The following is a 20,914-nucleotide window of genomic DNA, read 5'->3' as shown; positions in this document are numbered from 1 at the left end:
ACAACACTATACAATACTGCATTTGTAATAGTATTAATTATAGAATCAACGATACTAAAATAGACATCAGGACAACACTATACAATACTAGCATTTGGTATAGATTAATTATAGATCAACGATCTAAAATAGCATCAGGACAACACTATACAATACTGCATTTTGGATAGATTAATTATAGATCAACGATCTAAAATAGCATCAGGACTTACAACGCTAGAAACCGAGTTTCGATACCCTTGGTGAGCAGAGCACAGATAGCCCATTGTGTATCTTTGTGCTTAACTACAAACAACAACAACAACAACTTATAAATCAATCATCAATCTAGAATTGGTTTCTGCCAAAGCATAACATCAGCAAAGCAACAAGATAATGTAAATGAACAAATAGGGCATTTATACAGCGTGGTTTAATATACATGACTTTTAATGCAACAAGACCAAAGTATGAAAATAAGGAAGAGTCGTCTCATTAAACACTTACTCTATGAAAAGCAACAAATCTATTAGTTTGGAATAGTGCAGGTATCTTCAGGTACAGCGTAACTGTAGACAAATGAAGAAATATTGTGATATACCCGACCTTGTGGACCCGTTAGCTCGTGGAATTTATCACTGTCGTATTCTCCACACAAACCACACTGTTTGCCAATATAGTATCTTGAAAGCTAAAAAAGAAAAAGAAAATAGCATGTTTCACTAATGATTTTAAACATTTTGAATATAAAACTGTAAACAGATTTTATTTCTCGTAAGATGTATTATTAAGTTTGTGTGTTGGTTTATTTTTAAGTGGTCCCCCGGTTGGACAGCAGTAAGTCTTCGGATTTACAAGGCTAAAATCAGAGGCTTGATTCCCCTCGGTGGACACAGCAGATAGCCCGATGTGGCTTTGTTATATACAAAAACGCACACACATACACATTATCTTTAAGTGTAAGGTTACACAATTGACTAGTTGCGTTATGCCCATTGCTGCTACAGAAACCCAATTTTTAGCGTTATAAGGCTCTAAAGCTTATCGCTAGGCCACCGTAGGTGGGAATACACCTTACGAATGTTATACCATCATTTATTCTGTATATTAACATAGTAATAAATAACTAATAGCGTGTGTAATCTGACGGTTTAGATGAATTCAGTAAGTGTGATTACACATATAATGCCCGCCCCCTGGCACAGTGGTACGTCTGCGGACTTACAACGCTAGAAATCGGGTTTCGATACCCGTGTTGTGCAAAGCAAAGATAGCCCAATGTGTAGCTTTGTGCTTAACTACAAACAAATACACATACAAAACGTATTTGTAGTGACTGAGCGGAACGCCTGAAGGCTTATAGCGCTAAAGTCCGGGTTTCAATACCAGTAGTGGTCACAGTACAAATACCCCATTGTATAGCTTTGTGCTTAATTACAAATAAACAAACAGAAATAACGTTTCAATTTCATTAATAAATAATACAAATATAGAAAAGTAACTCGCATACAAACTAATATTGAGTCGTAATAGTGCATCACACAAATTCGATCGTTTCAATTAACTCGCACTTGACGCATTTACTGATGTTTTTTTTCTTTTTTCGTTTTATTGAAAAGTTACTCTGTATCTGATACGAGAAAATATCATACAAACCTCAATCTGGATAGCGTTGCCATCACAATAGACAGTGATACCATATCTGTCCGAGTGAAAGGTATAGTAGAAACCATTATAAGAAATGTAGTACAGTTCCTCCCTACGGCCGCCTTCGAAAACATATTCAAAAAAAGGCTTCTCTTCAGTGACGAAAACTCGTTCATAGTTAACACGGACTATCAAGCCCGAGTTAGCAGACACTGATAAGACTTCTATCTTATAGTCATGAAAGAACATCTTCATTGCCTGAAAAAAAGAAAGTAAAAAAGACAAGTTATTTATCTGGTGAGTTGTATCTATACTGATAAATCTCCATAATGTCTTAACGTTTTATAATCTTAATCTATCGGCAACAGGGTAAAGGACTTTGAAGTTGAAATGCACAGCATATATAACACCCATAACGTTACAACACCAGCTTATCAGACTTATAAACCTACAATAGTTCAAATAGGAAATTATCAACCACTCGATAAGTCTGCAACAATGAGAATAGCAGATCATGAAACAAAATAGTAAACCTACAATAGTACGAACATCAAATCATCACTCAAAGACGATAAGTCTGCAACAATTAAGATAGTACACAATCTCTCAGCGACGATAAGTCTGCAACAATGCGAATAGCAGATCATGAACAAAATAATAAACCTACAATAGTTCGAACATTAAATCATCACTCAAAGACGATAAGTCTGCAACAATTAAGATAGTACACAATCTCTCAGCGACGATAAGTCTGCAACAATGAAGATAGTACGTTATTATAAAACAAAAATTTGCAAGAGTTCGGATAATATGTCATTAACTCAAAAATCTTACCTTTGCAGTATAAATCGTACCTCCTGCAAAACATTAAATATTGAGAGTTCGAATGATGCAGCCATTAGAACAATGAATCACAGTGAATTTGCACATTACTTCTCACAACACAATAATCATAAGAATTTAAATGACTCGTTGAAAAAAAAGTCTGTGTTCAAACAAAACACATAACAGAGCAATATAAATTATACACGACTTTAATAAATTCATGTAGAAGAACAACGAATCAAGTGGTTTAAATGCCACACCCATGAAAGCAGTAAGTCATAATGAGTTTAAACAACACATATAATAAAACAATAAATAATAGTAGGCTTAAATAGCATGCTTTACAAGACAATAAATCATAATAGACTAAACAGTACACCTTACTTAATAGTTTATCTACGACAAAGCAAAATACTTATGAATACAAATAAACAATTAATTGAAACAAATACAACTTGATCTTGCCAATATTTAACTTTTAATATCTCACCTAGTTTTGACAACGTGATACTTACCATAGTATATTTTGGGTTTGACGTATGGGCACCAAGAATGACGAAGCTGCTCGGTTCCGAGCAGTCTCTAGCCACAATACGGTAGCAGTCACTGACAGTACAAGGAAACTCGTAAGTGACTTTGTCAAACGTTAGCACTCTGCTAGCTGTCACACGGCAAAATGCTGAAGAGATAACGTAGATTTTTTTACCTGCTTATTAGGAATAGCTATAAAACTACTATTACAGCACCCGTTACCCAACTATTAGTGCCGTTTTTTATAAAACTTAGACAATCCATGTCAGTGACTTGAAAATCTCTTCATTAGAACAACGTTTCGCCCTGATGACGGCTGCAATAGAACAGTCGAAACTTCTATTTAACTAATGAAGACTTTACGTCACTGACGTGCATTGGCTAAGCCTTAAACAAAACCTCTTCTGGAATCGCGAAGAATAAAATGATATTAATTCTATTATTATTCAGAACAGATCTTGTAACGTAAAACTGGAAATGCTACACTGAAAACTGTAGAATAACATCAAGAATTATGTACACACACACACACACATATATATATATATGTATGTGTGTGTAAACTATGTTCTATCACTGTATTTCTTGCCAAGAATACAAAAATTTCACGATACTTTAGTCGGTGTGGTTGGAAACTTTAGAGTAATCACATTGAGCATTTCCAAGTATAATGAAACGTTCAACAATAACGTGATAATCGAGGCGTTATCATACATTGTTTATTAATCAAAATAAAGCTGCAGCTTTAATTCAGTATTTAATGTTAATGCAAATTGACAGTAAATATAGTTATAACGTTTAATGCTATGAGTGATATAAATAAATATGGTGATAACTTTTAATGCTATGAGTGATTTAAATAAATATGGTGATAACTTTTAATGCTATGAGTGATATAAATAAATATGGTGATAACTTTTAATGCTATGAGTGATATAAATGAATATGGTTATAACTTTTAATGCTGTGAGTAATATAAATAAAAATGGTTATACCTTTTAATGCCATGAGTGATATAAATAAATATGGTGATAACTTTTAATGCTTTGAGTGATATAAATAAATATGGTGATAACTTTTAATGCTATGATTGTTATAAAATAATAGTATGTATGACATTTGCAATAGAACAAGAGGCAACTTACAGTTTTTAAAGTAATGAGAATATTCTTGTAGATAGGAGTAGTCGAAAGCAGGAAAAGCGTTAAGTGGACGAACATCAGCAGGGATTTGAGCATGCGTGAAGAAGGTTTGTTCATGAGGTTTGTAGAAACGTATGTCCACTGTCGGAGTTAACATGGATAGGTTAGCCTCAAAATGAACGTGTTTTTCCTCGTGATTCACATTGCAGTCATTGTTTTCCATATACGGGAAGAGGAAGTATTTTAGGAGGTAATCTGCTTTGTGAGTTAGGTTTCCGACATTGTCTGGAATCTGAAAAGAAAAAACTAGAACTTGCTTTATGGGCAATAAGGTATTATTCGTTTAGGCTGATAGCAATGTATTGGTACAATGGGTTTGATTAATATTATGATATGTTTTCTCAAACAGAATCTCATTTTGTATCTTATATTGGAATGACTTAATTTTTTACTTTCATGCGTCAATAAGCTTTCTTTTTAGCTTAGAGGTCTAAATTTAAAATACAAATTCATTGATTTTATTAAGATCCTGAGAATAAGCATTTTTTTAAATTTCTTATCAAGCGATCTCCTTAAATATTTAAAACGTATAACATTAAGTTTGTAGATGCTAATATTGACTGATGATATTATTCACAGCAAAAAAATTATGAGTTATGGTTAAGAAAAAGCCAAACATAGCCTAGTTGTTAGCGTGTTGGGCTGCGGATCTGAAGATCCAAAATTTGAGCAATTAATTGTCTCTGAGCACACCCTGGACTTTCAGTTGTGTGGCAGTTAAAATTCTGACAGACACTCGATAGTCAATTAAGAGTAGCTGCACCATATCGAGTGCAGCTGACTGGTTGTAATTCATATGTCTAGTAATTCTAAACAAGAGATTATATCCAATATCCGACTTCTTAAAGGTCATTTAATCCATGTATCACATAAGGCACCATTGAGATTGAAAATACCTAAGGGGAAAAAAAAGAATCGCTATGCAAATTTAAAAGTCTCAGAATAAAAATACATGATTCCTGCAGTTGTTTTCATCATTGCTTTGTTAATAAGAAAACGATAATTTAATGTGTTGCAATGACGTCATCAAGCTTCACTTTCTTTATTGGTTGATTTTCAGATTTTAGGTTTTCTCAGATCCAGTAACATTTAATATATTTCTATTCTATTTTAAAGATTATTTTTTAAAATATTTCTTTGTTTTCTGGGTTTAGTGTCTATGGTCTGGTGGAGCAGTTGAAAACTTTTAGGTTTTATACTTTTATAACTGGAAAATAATATACCTCCTTTCATATATATTCAATTAAAATTTTCAAAGTTTTTCGTATAAATGTTCTATCGTCAATTCGCATTAATCTTCGCTTTGGGATAAGGTTACATACTATAGAGTTTATACTTGCTTAGCCATGATTTTGTGTAGTTGTTTCTCTGGTATATAAATCATACAAAAATGTGGAGTTGCCCTTGAATACGCAAAATGGAAATGAGTATTGAATTAAGGTTATGGGATAGTGCGTTAGGATTTTGGTCTGACTGGTCTTTCTTGTATAAAGAGCAGTTTGTAGACCATCACGTTATATATATTTAACTAGCGTCTTTCTAATGCAAGTGTTCAGGTCTTTCCATTAATATCTATCTTCACTTTATTATTTAAAATATACTTCCTTCGAATTGTTTTCTTTTTTTGTGGAACGTAAACTTTTCTGTGGTCTTTAATTGTATCTGATACAAAGTGAAATACATAGTGCACTTTAGCAAGCTTCTGATAAAGTAAATCTAAACTACAATGAACAAAACAAACCTTTCTTAACTATTAACTATACTTGTTTGATCACTGAATCAGAAGGTTAGGGCACTCGACTCACAATATGCGGATCGCGGGTTCGAATCCTATCATCGAAAATGCTAATTTCCTTCAGCCGTAGGGACATTATAATTTGACATTCTACCCTGCTATTCCTTGGTAAAAGAGTAGCACAAGAGTTGATGGTGGGTGATGCTGATTAACTGCCTTCCCTCTAGTGTATCACTTCAAAATTAGGGATGACGAGTGCGAAATTCAACAAATAAATCACTGAATGAGTCTACATTACAAACGTTCAGTGTTCAGGACCGTTTTCAATGCATGTGTGATACAAAGGTCTTTATAAAAAAAATCACATGAAATACATCAAGAGTTATATCACTTTTATTTTTATAGGGGACGGGGTCCTATGACCCACTCTTTATGTGAACCTGAATTGCCTCTGCTTGAACGTTGTTTAGTTTCACAGAGACAAGAAAATTTCGGATTCATCATTACAACCCATGTTAGTGTTCAAGATATACAATTCCTTCAGATGTGATATAGAAAATTACATTGTTTATATACTCTTTCGACTTTCTGAACAAGTCCAAGCAAAACACAGTTATTTTATATGGTGAAAATAAGATTTCTCCGTGCAGCGACCTTGACTTTGGAATTCATTCAGAAAGTCATCATGCTATATATCAGTATTTAAAATAATGATAGTAACAATGACAAAGCGTTTAAAACTAAAATTGACGATTTACGAAGCACTGATGCTACTGATTTCTCTAAATACCGAGTTAAGTCACAACTGATCCAGAACTTGATAGTACTAGCATAACTAACTATTAAACCAGATGTTGGTAACATCGTGATAAGTAACAAAATACCAACAAGTTCACAGTACCGATGTAAGTAACAATAGTTTTAGATACAGCTATTATTATGAACCCACGTTCACATAAACAAAAATAATATCAGATACGGTTAATATTATGAACCCACGTTTAAGTAACTAGCAACAGATTCAAACACGATTAATATTATGAAATCACGTTTACGTAAGTAACAACAGATTCTGATACTGTTTATGAACTCATGTACAAAAGTTTCAGATACGGTTAATATTATGAACTCACATTTTCGTATGCAACGTCTAAGATGACTTGCCTCAGTTGAGTAGCTAGTAAAACATAGTAGTAACAGTTTTCGTTGTATATGTGGTTGTTTATACGACCTTCTATACACTTTTGATAATAGTAAGCGTATGGATTGTTGTAGTCGTGGGTCAGTTTATGACGCTTTTGCTCCTCCAAATAGCGTTGCTCCTCCGTTCGATCGAAATGTCCTCTAAATGTTACCTATAGAATAATTAAAATATATTCGCACTCTCTATTTATTGATAGAAAATTATTTCAATCTGTTAAAACATGCTGTTACTGAACATTAAAAAAAGACAGGAAGGACACTTTCGATATTCTAACAAAACAGACATAGGTCAATGTTCATTTATTTATTACATACATAAGTTGATTTAGGTTAAATTCAGAAGTTTTTAAAAGTATTTTTGAGGTTTAATGCTTATCCTACTAATAATGAACAATTATATGCTGATTCTAATTAAAAACACCCTTTAAAGTTGTGAATCAAAAAAATTAAAACGAGCAATTTACGTGAATTGACACATAGTTAAAAGTTTATGTAATAAAACTTGGCGGTCTCAGTTTGAACTCTGACATTTAGGCTTAGGATTATTGTATTATATTACTTTATAATTAGTTCAACTGAAATACAGCACCAGTTCATAATTTAACCTCCAAATGATCTTGAGTATGATAAGAATAAGAGCAAATTTTTATGAGGATTCAGCTATATTTACTACAACTAAACTCTTCTTATATTTTTGGATATGAGTGATTCTAATATTTGTTTTGAATTGCTTGAAAACATACCAAAATAATGTTAAGAAATCAATCCAACTTTCATATCTATTGTAATTTTAATAATTTAAGTATTATACGTTTGATGTAAACTTTTTTAAATAGAAGTCGATAAAATACTAGTGTTCTTCAAATAAATTAAAAGTATATGCATTAGGAATGAGTAGAATGTTCACATCGGTGTTGTTAAAAGTTTTATATTATTAACACGTGTAAGCAGGCTTACTTTGGAGTTTGATTCACAGTCTCGTCCGAAGTGTAAGTCAGCGGTAAAGTTCACTTTATGGTCGAGGGTATGGGTATTCAATTCAAATAGAGGTTGAAAGTCATAGCGAGGATACTTCATGGAACCTTTCATACAAATCTAAAATACGAAGAATCAAGCATATTAGAAGAGCGCATCGTAAAAAAGTAATTAAGGTAATTGTTAATTTTCATTCATATTGGATACCTTACAGAAATCCCATGGTAATTACTTTTAGAAAAAATAAATTAATCGGATTAAAATTAATTTTGGTGAAATTAAAGATGTTATTAGTAAGAGCAAACGTTTACGTATCATTAGTACGTTTGAAAACAGTTGAGTATGTTGTTTCAAGAGTATTTTAGAAAGCGCAGATATTGTGGATTTGGCTTAAATATACTGCTCCTGCCTGTTTCTACGGTGGGAAGACGTTTCGGCTTCTATATTGAGGCCTTATTCAGGCCAAAGTCAAAGTTGTTGTTGTTGTTGTTGCTAATCGTCACCATATGTAGACTAGCGGCTCTGTGTGGTTTCGTTCTATTTCACCTGAAGAGTTGCTTTCTTATTCTTTTTTTGTACGGACTTGGGATTTAATATGAGGTGTTTGGAAATAGGCATTTTCCTTTCGCTCCTCTCATGGTTCTCCCGGAGTATGAATTTGACATTAATTCCAAAATTCCTGCCAAAGTAGACAGAAGGGTATTCATTCCCGAATTCCTACCGAAAGAAGAAAAAGAATGAACTTTGACTTCAATCTGAAGATGGCCTCAGTATGGAAGCTAAAACGTCGTCAGATACTGAAAAACAAGCAAGAGAAATCCAGTTATGCCAGATCTCTAAATATTGAATATATTTCATTTGAATGCTTGAAAATGATTGACTGAATCTAATTAATAGGCATGAACCACCGTAAACTGTTAAACTCATGAATAGAAAACTAAACACACTAACTAACTGAAAAAAGAAGGATGAAAAATACATCACTTTATATCAGAATCTTATAGAGAAAATGCTATTTTGGTATGAAACCATTTAGTGACCATTGATGGATATATATATATATATTTAAGACGAGTAAAAAGTTCCACACCTTGAAGTTCTCGCTTTCTTCAGAGTAGAAAGGTGTTCTATCGAAGTAGAAACTAAATTTATGATACAGATTGTCTCGGCTAAATGAATATGTCAGTTCGGAAATCAATTTTCGCTCTCGCTGACCATGGGCAGTAAGCTCCGCTTTCAAAATGTATGTGGATGACTTTCGGTCAGTGCGGGACTGGACATAGTTATCGTACTCATCAGCGTAGTTGTGGTATGTGGACGAAAAGTGTTTGTGATCAGGTAACTGAGCACCATGGTAATCATAACTGAAGACTGCTTCGAACTATAACACAAGAAACGTTGTACATATAAAGTCTACAAGTCAATCATATACAAAATAAGAAATCATAACATGTAATGAAACCCAAATAACTTTCTAAGAATTATAAGGTTTTATTTCAACTATTTCAACATACACACTTTATATTTTGTATAATTCTAGTCTAAAGTGTTGATTCTCAGTTCTCAGCACACATTACGTAAAATTCTCCAGAATATTGCTTCTCAGTTCTTTTTGGATCAATGCGCGAAAATAAGGTAAAATTCGTCGTCTTTTTTGCGTACTAAAGGTTTATGATATGAGGCAGCTGTTTATTACAAAGTTTATTCTTTATTGCACATATTCTTATTTATTTAGCAAAATAAAACTAATTAAAAGCAAGTTATACAGTTATCTTCATTTAATAACTAACTTAGGAACGAAAGCTAAATCGTAGTTTTGGTGTTGTCTTGAGCATTTGATTTACTTGGAAATGTTTCTTTTCTTTATTTAATCAAAACTTACGAAACGGTTTCTCTGCGTACCTTGTCTGTACGATCTCTAATGGGTGTTGTCATGGTAACGTGAACTTTGAATGGATTGTGATAAGGGTTTGCAATAAGGTGATACATATTTTCCAGAAAGGTTTTCTCTGTCAGAAACTTAAACCATGGTTCGGAATTTGACCAATGTTCTTTCGAGAATCCTTTGACATGGAAGCCTACACCCAAAAAGTCATCAAGGTAATCGGAGAGCTCAAACTAGAGTTAAAGAATAAAGAATCAATTTATATCAACAGTCGAGAAAACACTCTGTTTAAAAAAAAAAAAACTATATATAAAAAGATAAGTTTGGGTAAATTTTAATGTTCGTAATACAATATGAGCCCCAATGGGATTATTGATTGAAAATGTAGTACCTGAAAATTGCATTTAATAACTTAAAACTTCTAATGCAGAACAGGTAGTTGTATGGAAGGAAAATATTGTACCAATGACAGAGTATGAACGTAAAGTTCATTACACAGGCCTGAGAATTTAAACTTCATAAAAGTTTGGGTCATTTACACAACCTCTTGTTGCCATAGCGACAAATAAATAATATTGAAAAGGAAAAAAATAATGTCAAAGTGCACGCACAAACAAATACTATCCAGAAATGATACGCTATGCGGCCTGTTAACCGTTTATATACTAGCAGCGTGTTTCTCGTGGGTTCTAGAACGATCGATAAGACTCTCACGTCGCAATTGGTCTAGAGAAATCTATAGCCAGTGGTTATCAACATTTTAAACATAACAAAATGCCACCCGATTTCAGTGAAAATGATTTAGTAATGTAAAAGTACATATGACGTTTTGTGAAAAATCTATACCATCGCAGGCCTGTGTTATTAGTCTGAGTGTTGTGGGAAGCTTGTTTGTTATGAATTTCGCGCAAAGCTATACGAGGGTTATCTGCGCTAGCCGTCCCTAATTTAGCAGTGTAAGACTAGAGGGAAGGCAGCTAGTCATCACCACCCACCGCCAACTCCGGGGCTACTCTTTTACTAACGAATAGTTGGATTGACCGTCACATTATAACAATTGTGGGAAGAATAGGAAAGCTAAAGTATAACAACACAAATCAAGAAATTATAAAAAAGTTACTATTAGGATCCATATTTGATGGTGTTACATGACTGTTAAAGATTTAACCCTATTATGCGTTTTCTTTAACATTTACATCCTTAAATAACTCCATTCATTTATATTTTTTGTTAGAAATAAAGATAATAATCCTAGTCATCGTACTATGGTACAAACCTTATGCAAGTGGTTTTCATTATGTAATGGAACGATAGTATTTCCATGATCCGATGGCCGGTAATTCGAGTTGGAAGTAATGTAGGTGACAGGTATGAAATCGTAGTGAAAAATATCGTGGGGCGTTACTGGTGTGTATTTCACGTGAAACTTTCGGTTCGTGAGATCTACAGTGAAATTCACATTAAAGGGCAACGACAAGTAAGCCCGCGTGTTGATTCCAGCCCCAAAAGTCCCGTGTGAAAATGGAGCTGCTATTCCCAGAGTGATAAACGTGTTGAGATCATATCTATAACATACACATTGAAAGAATTTAAGGTTTAAAACAGCACAAAAATGTTCTGTAAACTTACACGTTAGTACAAAAATAGCATCAATTTATACCCTTTAATTTCATATTCTGTTTGTTTGTAGTTAAGCACAAAGCTTCATAATGGATCATTTCTCTTATGGTGACTTTATCCATTACTTTACTTTGTTAGACTTCCTTAGTTTTTTTTTCTATAGCCACTTGCCAATCTCAAGTGTAATTTTACCTTAGTATTTTCTATAGCCACTTGCCAATCTCAAGTGTAATTTTACCTTAGTATTTTCTATAGCCACTTACCAATGTCAAGTGTAACTTTTACCTTAGTATTTTCTATAGCCACTTACCAACGTCAAGTGTAATTTTACCTTAGATTTTTCTATAGCCACTTACCAACGTCAAGTGTAATTTTACTATTTTGTTACAGTTGATTTCAATCATTTCAAGTTGAAAAATAGTAAAAATGGACTTACACAAAGTGTCCGTCAAGGTTCAAATTCACCTCGGTAGGTGGCTTACGGTGCCTATCTTTGCTGAATAGTGATGGAGTCACGCTGAACTGGAAGTGGTTGTTGCGGTATTGCACGAAGCCGGGTGATTTATATTCAAACAACACAGGCAACCCGACCTCTGTCGGTAGAATATATAAAAAGTCTAACTCCACGAAGAAACGTTTTAAACGGAAGCAGCCCACACTTTTAAGGATCTTCTCAATGTCTGGTATTTCAATGTAACCTTAATGATAAGAAAGTATATGCCTTAAGGCTAGTTATGTAAACCTTGAAAGGTACATAAAAACTTTGACTTGAAAATCAACAACAAACAAAACACAAATATTATCTTCATTTGCGCCTTGGAAATTTCATTTTTGGTTTTGTACTATTTTTACCTTGAATCGTAGATATTAGAGCCTCTCTCGCCAGCTTGAAAAAGGCGTTCACACATAATATTAGTTGTTGAAAGATATGGCTTACAAGCCTTACATAAATAGTGTTCCGCCCACTATTGTGTTTGTTGTGTCCCAGCCAACCTAATGATCTCTGGGTAAATTTGGTTTGTTGGAATTTCTCGTAAAGCTACACGAAGGCTATCTGAGCTGGCTGTCCCTAATTTAACAGTGAAAGACTGGAGGGAAGGCAGCTAGTCATCACCACCCACCGCCAACTCTTGGGCTACTCTTTTGTCAACGAATACTGGGATTAACCGTCACATTATAACGCCCCCACGGCTGAAAGGACGAGCAGGTTTGATAGGACGGGGATTCGAACCCGCGACCCTCAGATTGCGAGTCAAGCGCCCTACCCACCCAGCCATCCTGGGCCCTCTGGATAAAGCGAAACGCGTCGTCGGCAATGGATATGGCAAACACAGTGTGGTTGGAATACTATTATTATACATTCTTGTAATCTTTGAAAATCCCTAGATAAAGAAAGCAGTTCTAAAAATATAATAGTAATTATACTAATGTATTGTGACAGTTATTAGTACTTAAAAGAAACTATTGTTTCTTAATCGTTAAAGAACGCACATCGTATTTGAGACTTCTACCTAAATAACAAGGATCCAGTCGAAAAGTTAAAAGTATTTGTTTGTTTGTTTTCAGAATTTCTGCGCAAAGACTAGAGGAAAGGCAATTATTAAACAGTATCCAAAATGTCCAGTATACTCTTGCTTGATCGAATAGTGGGATTTAACCATCACTCTTATAACGTACCTATGGCTCCAATATGCAGTACGTGTTTTTGTAGCAACGGGTCACAAACTATGAATCTTTAGATGTAGTTAAATGTAATTTGCTTATTTGAATAACAATGGATGAGAATAATCTATCTATTTATTTTCTAGAGAGGCCAGCTCTTGTTATTAACTGCTGTTAAAATGGTGGCTTAGCTATAGAACATTGGCTACCAATAATGAGCAAATAAAAGTTAAAACGTATAGATTCCTTTATCTATTTTGTTATTTCTAAAAGTTTGATTTTAAATGTGAATAGCTATAAGTAATTTTTCTTTTTCTTTTCACCAGTACTTACTCACCAGTAATTACTATTCAAACAAATAATTAATGCCATTAAATATATATCAAATAATTAATTATTTTAGATGTATTTATCATAAACTATAATACAATATTGCCTTTAACTAGTTGTGTAAAACCCTTAAACTTTTACAAGTATGTTTTTTTTTCATATATGTAAATACTAGTTATTTTATAATTTTAGAAAACAAAAGCACGTGTATTTTCAAATGAACGCAACAGCAGCAGAAAATCAGCAAACCATCTTACCACGACTATACAAATTGTCAAAAGTACTTTCGTTGAAGGTGAAAAACGTTATTTCACTGTTGAAAATCTTAATGAAGAAGTTACCATTCACAGGTTTTCTCTTTCGTGACTTGATATGCACCTGATAAAAGAAAAATAGTTTTTTCTGAAAACTTCAATAAGCACAGTTTAGATATTATAATTATTTACTTGCTTTTGAAAATTTGGTTTGCTTCTTGAGAAGTAACTGACAAATGTGTTTTTTTTTCTGCATATTGTAATTCGATAGAAAGTGCTTGTTTATTGTATTAACATTTTACCTTATAAAAGCAGAGTAAAAAGTTTACCATTTTATATTTATACCAACACAAATTTTGAAATCAATGTTTGAATCGTCTGAAAGTTTCATAGAAAGAGAAATCTACGCCAATACATTTTCTCAAGTCAACACGTTTGAAAAAACTCAAGTCAACATGTTTGAAAAACTGAAGTCAACATGTTTGAAAAAATAAGCAAGTTTCATAGAAAGACAAATTTAAACCAGTAAACTTTCTCAAGTCAATGTTTGAAAGCATATGCATGATTCACAAAAAGATATCCTAGGTGTCCCTGATATTCAACACAACGAATATCTTGCGGTGGGCACAACATAGATAGCCCATTGTGTAGTTTTGTGCTTAACGACAAATATACAAAGGAATATCTGATTCAAGTAGTTGAAATTAAACACAACTTGTAAAAGTTATCCGAACAGTTTGTAATATATAGGGAAATAACTGACAGTTGTTGTATTGGTTTTAATGTTATGTCTTCATTAAGTTAACAACTTTGATATTTAATTGTATCGTTTCACATTGTGTTTGTTTTAACGTCTCGAAGCTTTTTAGTGATATATAGTGTTGATATATCTAACAGTGACCAGTGTTGTCATATTCTTGAATGTTCTAGTTTTGTTTAATTTGATTTGATTTATCTTGTGACGTTCGGAGTTTGTAACTTGTTTCCTTGTTTGTCTGTAAGTCTCCTCAGCAGCAACGTAAAACAAGTCATAGTTGAAGTGATCTTAGTTATACTCTTCTTTCTGGAAACCTATAATGGCTAATCAAAGCATGTGTTGTAGTGGTTTCCAGCTCTATGGTATAATGATGATCATGTTTTACCAGCCTTAACGCTATAATAAATACTATGCATAGTATTTTTCTATTTGGAACTTTTATTTCAACAGTATTTATAATATTTATACTGTTTATTATTTATTTTTACCAAATTTAGTGTTATTTATTTTTTGTAAACCAAACTAGAACGCTTGACCAGGGGTCCTGGAAAAATACAATCAAAAGGGGGGGCCCTTCCCAAATATTAAAGAGGTGGGCGGGGCCACTGTGTTTGATTCAGTACATGTAGCGATATCTCAGCAAATAGAAAAGATAGGAGATTCTTATTTTATATTATAGCTTGTCAATATCGGTAATTTGACTTCTTAATTCGTAAGATTTGTTTAAACAAAATTGATTTATGAAGCGTTGGGGCCCATTACGCCTGGGGGCCCTGGGGAAAGTGCCTCTATGTTAATCCGCCACTGCGTTTGCCACATCTTCAAAAATTAAATTTTTACAGTTATAGTTTTGTGTATGTTTTAGCAAAACAAATCAGTGTGTTTTTCCATTTCTTATCACTATTTGATGAAGTACCCTTACAATATATTTCTGTCAGTTAAATTATTAGTTTAGCTTTTCCACCGTATTATTCAGTTTATGGGTTTTATAATTGATATTTCTCTGCTTTAATTATTATCCCGTATCTAATCACTTTTATATACAGTTTATGGGTTTTTATAATTGATATTTCTCTGCTTTAATTACTATCCCGTACCTAATCACTTTTATATACAGTTTATAGGTTTTTATAATTGATATTTCTCAGCTTTAATTATTATTCCGTATCTAATCACTTTTTAATATTACATTACCTCTACATATTTTGCATTTCTTTATATCAAGAGTTTGAATTCTTCGTTTTGTCTTAAGCATTATTACTTACTTTTTCGTTGATTTCTTTCAGCTCTTTGTTCATGGGGCTGATGTTACGATTGTTTCGTGGACGCCTGAAGACGTCGAATATTGACGGCATCCTTCGAAATAGACCTTCAGGTGCGAAAAGACTGTCAATCAAATTTTCTAGGCCTTCAGCTCGATATCCCATAGCTAAACTATCAAAAGACTGTCCACCCATATAATCATTGATCTGGATATAAGCCGATCTTGGGATAAAATTATCTTTGCCAGCAATATAAGCAAACTGCAAAGATTCACCGAAGTCGAACTTCTCTGGAAAAAACAAGCAAAACTCAGTTATAAATGTATATGTGTCAAAAAACGACACAAAGTAATTTGATAAAATATTAAACACATTTTGGAAGTATGTTTCTGTAAACGTTAAAAACCGGAAATATTTATCTTATTTCCTGGATATCTTATTGACTTTGATTTGTTTTTATACTGCAGTTTTATCTGTCAAAGTGTATTTTTCGCGTTTATTAAAATACATGTTAATTATTGTCAATCCGAGAACAATGCCCTCGTTTTACGTCACATGGTACAACCGTTGTATGTTTATAGGTAAACATTTGGTATAGTTTACTAAACAGAAGTACACAACATTTCCTCTAATAAACAGTTCTAACTAAAAAAGCTGGAATATTATCATGAACCATCATAGTTGTTTATAATAGGGATTTGTTCTAATAGAACATTCGGGCAAAAACCATCTTAAAAAACAGACTTATTCTTGAAACAACACTCAAAACCTCTCTTTTCAGCAGGTAAGACCACCCAAACATGGATAATAAGCAAAATAAGTTATTTCACAATTGTAGAGAAATTCAAAATTTGTCCATTTGTTCATATTATTATAGCCCCGGTGGCACAGCGATATGTCCATGGACTTACAACGCTAGAAACTCGACGCGTGTTAAATGCATGTTTACACGAACCCTCAGGTATAAAGCCACCTAACTCAGTAAATAATTACTTTAAAAAACCCAAAGCTTTATTTAAAGTGATGTTTTATACGTATTTGTTTTATTTGGAAAGGCTGCTTTTCTACCGGTAAAATGTTATACACTCTTAGTGGGGGTTGTGTCTTACTCTAGGCATATATATATTTGCCAGTTGGTGTGCATTAACAAAGTCAACATACAAGATAATGAAAAACTGAGAATTTAAAATCTACAAATAGGAAGTGCAAGAAAAGTAAGGAAACAAGGCTGACAGTTTACTCAAGCTATAAATCCCTATTATGACTCCACTATAAAATTATTATTATTGTAGTGTAGGATCATACAGAAATTTTGCACACAAAAAAGAGAGCAGTTTTAAACTTAATTCGATCTCCTTAGTTTTCTCGCGAAATTTTTTAAATCCTTCATTTTCTATCATAAAAAAATCTGCCGTTTTCTTAGCGTGCGCGTTAATTGGAAACTGCCACGTGAAAAGTTCCCGATTTTGCTGTTGCATATCTTTACACGAGTCGCTATTGTTCATCGTTACTCGAATTTACTGTCGTTATGTGGATTTCCACGATTATATTTCAGCTAATTTGTAACCGTGGACGATTACTACAGAAGATTTCCCTATTCAGACAACGGTGGTGATTCTTTCTACTGTTTCTTATACTTAGATGAAAACGTGAGTATGTAATCAATATTCATTACCACTGCATATAACATTATTTGACATAACTATTGCTATTTTTAAATGGTTTGTGTTAAGGTAGTGGTTGTAAATGTTGTCAGTAATTGCTTACGCTAAATGTGTCCCTGTTGTCCATTTTGTAGGCATTTTCTATGTCGCTTTATTCTCGCAAACACTTGTGCATAGCAGGCTGTTGAAAAACATACATATGTGTCATGTAGACCTAACAAGGTAAGCATGTTACTGCGACTGTTTACATTGCATTAATCTGTATTGTATTGTCTTAGAAGAAACGTTATTCCGTTATGATGAGATTGTTTTGTTGCTGCTCGTCTTTTGTTACATTACACTGTGACATTGATGTAAGCTGATCATTAAATCTGTGATGATACAATTTTTGCCTTCAAGTTGGTCCTTCACATTTGGTTGTTGTAGTTGCATACCAGTACATGTGTATATTCTTTTTTTTGTACATTTTTTATTTATTTTAAATAAGTTCAGTGTGGTGGTTGGGTGACAAAAATGCCAATGCAGCAGAAAACTGTTGAAAACGTGGAATATTCAACTGAACGCATATGCATTTATGTAGCTTAAAATTTATTATCCATAAATGGACATAAAACTTAAGAAACAAGATTAGTAAAAGATTTAATTTAAAAAGGGGGAATAGGGATCGTCAAAAAAGTTCAGAAACAAGTTGAATCAAAATGGAAAGATTATATCTTCAAGCCTACAACTAAGAACTCTAAAAAAAGCAAACAGACTAGGCTGAAAATAGTGTAAGATATTTACTCAGTTACACATTCTTATTTTGACTTCATTAAAATTGTTAAGTACTGAATACATGGAGTCAAAATAGGGATTTGTAGCTTGAGAAAATAATGACTGATTCGACTTGTTTCTGTCTTTTGATGACGATCCCTATGCTATCTTTTTAAATTAACAATTTTTACTAATCTTTTAATACTTCTGTAAAAATATTCTATTTTCATTTATTTAGAACTGAGCCATGATAAGGAATTGAACTTTTATCTTTTTGTTGACCACGAGTTTAAAATAAACAAGGTTTTAGATTGAAAATAATAATAATAATAATAATTTTAGTTTTCTTTTTTTTTAACACTGGTGTGATCACATGGATACTGATCAACACTATTTATGCTTCATGTATAAATATACTTTGTGTATCAAAATAATGGGCTGTAAGAGTGCTCCACTGCTGTGTAACATATTTTATTATCAGATTTTAACTTATTTTGCTAAAAGTTATGGCTTAACTTATTTTTCCACATATCACGACTGGTAGAAGATTTTTTGTTTTGTTCTTAGTACAGAAACTTGTGATAAACTTAAGTTTTCTGAGTTTCGCTCACAGTGGCTCAGCGTTATGTCTGCGAAATTATAACACAAAAACTGTTTTCGAATGCTGTGGTTGGCTCAGCATAGATAGCCGATTGTGTAGCACTGTACTTAATTACAACGAAACAAAGAAATTCCTGAGTGTTACGCGTAAGGTGTTACACAGTTAGCGAATATCCAAATAAAGAATAAATGCAACTTACTTAATGAAAACCTTATCTGAACAATAACTGTTATTAATCTAAATTAGGCGACTTCTGAACCATTTGGATTGAACACTTGCGGGGCTGTGTTAAAATTGTGTTCTGATTTTTGCTTTAGATCATTGGATTAGACACTTGCACTGTTGGCGTAAACTCGGGTTCGGGCTTTGCTTTGCGTTAGGTTACATATTTGACATTTTAATTTTGCAGGTATTAACGCGGCAATAGCATGTTGCTTACTGGGAAAAACACTAAACAGAGTTTACCAACGTGTTTACATTCCGTTCCCTACCGGTGGAGTCCACATGTTGACACTAAGCAACTTTATCAACGTGTTTACATTCCGTTCACTACCGGTGGAGTCCACATGTTGACATTAAGCAACTTTATCAACGTGTTTACATTCCGTTCACTACCGGTGGAGTCCACATCTTAACACTAAGTAACTTTATCAACGTGTTTACATTCCGTTTACTACCGGTGGAGTACACATGTTGAAACTAAGCAACTTTATCAACGTGTTTACATTCCGTTCACTACCGGTGGAGTCCACATCTTAACACTAAGCAACTTTATCAACGTGTTTACATTCCGTTCACTATCGGTAGAGTCCACATGTTGAAACTAAGCAACTTTATCAACGTGTTTACAATCCGCTCACTACCGGTGGAGTCTACATGTTACATCATATTGAGTAATTTCTATATTTTTAACACCATTCAGCGTAAAGAACTGACAAAACACTGAGTGAAATCACTCATCAGCAATTAGAGGGATTTATCGCAACCTTAATGGTATTTACAGTTACATTTCTTGTATGAGCCGCATGTTATTGGAGACCCAGTAACCAACAATTCTATGGACTCGTAAGCAATTTGGTGCTTATTTAACTTAGAAAAAATTTTTTAAAAACTATATATAGTTAAACCTGAAGTGTATTGTGTAAAAAACATTTTAGTTGAAGTTATTATATACATATAAATATATAAATTGTTGTTATTTTGAAACAACTATATGAAAGAATGAAGGTTTTCAAACTGAAAGTCATTTTCGAAACTTACTTTCATAGCCGACCTTGATAAAGTTATGTGAGAAGGTATAGTCGAACTCAGGATGATAATGGTGGTACTCTTCCAGGATCCTCAGAGATTGCCTCACATCGTTAGATCTACGAATATTGAACACGTTTTGGAATTAATCTATTTGAGCTGTAGTTTCAACACAAACGAAAATTGAAAATTACCTGCTACGTTGAAACAGTTATAGACATGATAAGGAATTTAATTTATATCTCTTTTGATAACCTCGAGCTTCAATGGAATGAAGTTTCAGTTTAAAAAACAACAATGATTTTAGTTTTTTTGTTTAGGCATTTTTGCAATTACATGGACACTGATTAACACTATTTATGCTTCACGTATAAGTATATATGGACATTGGGTGAAATGACCCAGCAATAATTAGTGGTAGTTATTGCAATATTAACGATATTTCTGTTTTCATTTCTTGTATGACCCGTACGTTATTATAGACCTAGTAATTAACAATATCATGGACCCGAAAGCAATTTGTTCCATAATCAGTTTAGAAAATTATAATTTACTGCATGGTAATTATAACATTATAATCATAAGCGTTAATTCATTTGAACTTAAGTAATGCCACGCAATTACACAGGCCTACGAATTTGAACTTCATAAAAGTTGTTTTGGTTTTAATAACGGATTTTCCATAATTCAGCTACGCAGATTTCGAAAATGATATTAATTCTTTTTCTATTGCATAAGGATTTTTTACAAATCGGGGAAGAAAAAAATTCTTACTTAGATC

At 33.1% G+C, this 20,914-nt stretch overlaps 1 protein-coding gene across 1 annotated transcript in view; it reads right to left on the bottom strand.

Moving 5' to 3' along the window:
* The window catches only part of LOC106468136 (vitellogenin-6-like), a 46,232-nt gene that overhangs the window by 1,764 nt on the left and 23,554 nt on the right, over positions 1-20,914 (bottom strand). The window contains exons 14-26 of the mRNA XM_022397211.1: positions 20,146-20,252; positions 15,871-16,157; positions 13,852-13,972; positions 12,039-12,300; positions 11,259-11,547; positions 10,000-10,215; positions 9,188-9,478; positions 8,080-8,217; positions 7,053-7,274; positions 4,128-4,416; positions 2,967-3,130; positions 1,636-1,884; positions 487-670 (exon numbers count right to left, since the gene is read on the bottom strand). Of these exons, the coding sequence (XP_022252919.1) occupies positions 509-670; positions 1,636-1,884; positions 2,967-3,130; positions 4,128-4,416; positions 7,053-7,274; positions 8,080-8,217; positions 9,188-9,478; positions 10,000-10,215; positions 11,259-11,547; positions 12,039-12,300; positions 13,852-13,972; positions 15,871-16,157; positions 20,146-20,252 (2,797 nt within the window). The 3' untranslated portion in view covers positions 487-508. The remainder of the gene's footprint in view (positions 1-486; positions 671-1,635; positions 1,885-2,966; positions 3,131-4,127; positions 4,417-7,052; positions 7,275-8,079; positions 8,218-9,187; positions 9,479-9,999; positions 10,216-11,258; positions 11,548-12,038; positions 12,301-13,851; positions 13,973-15,870; positions 16,158-20,145; positions 20,253-20,914) is intronic.

Source organism: Limulus polyphemus, unplaced genomic scaffold (genome assembly GCF_000517525.1).
Source record: "Limulus polyphemus unplaced genomic scaffold, Limulus_polyphemus-2.1.2 Scaffold86, whole genome shotgun sequence".
Lineage (NCBI taxonomy): Eukaryota > Metazoa > Arthropoda > Merostomata > Xiphosura > Limulidae > Limulus > Limulus polyphemus.
Note: the sequence above shows the minus strand (reverse complement) of the source record. Positions and strands in the feature narration are given on the sequence as shown.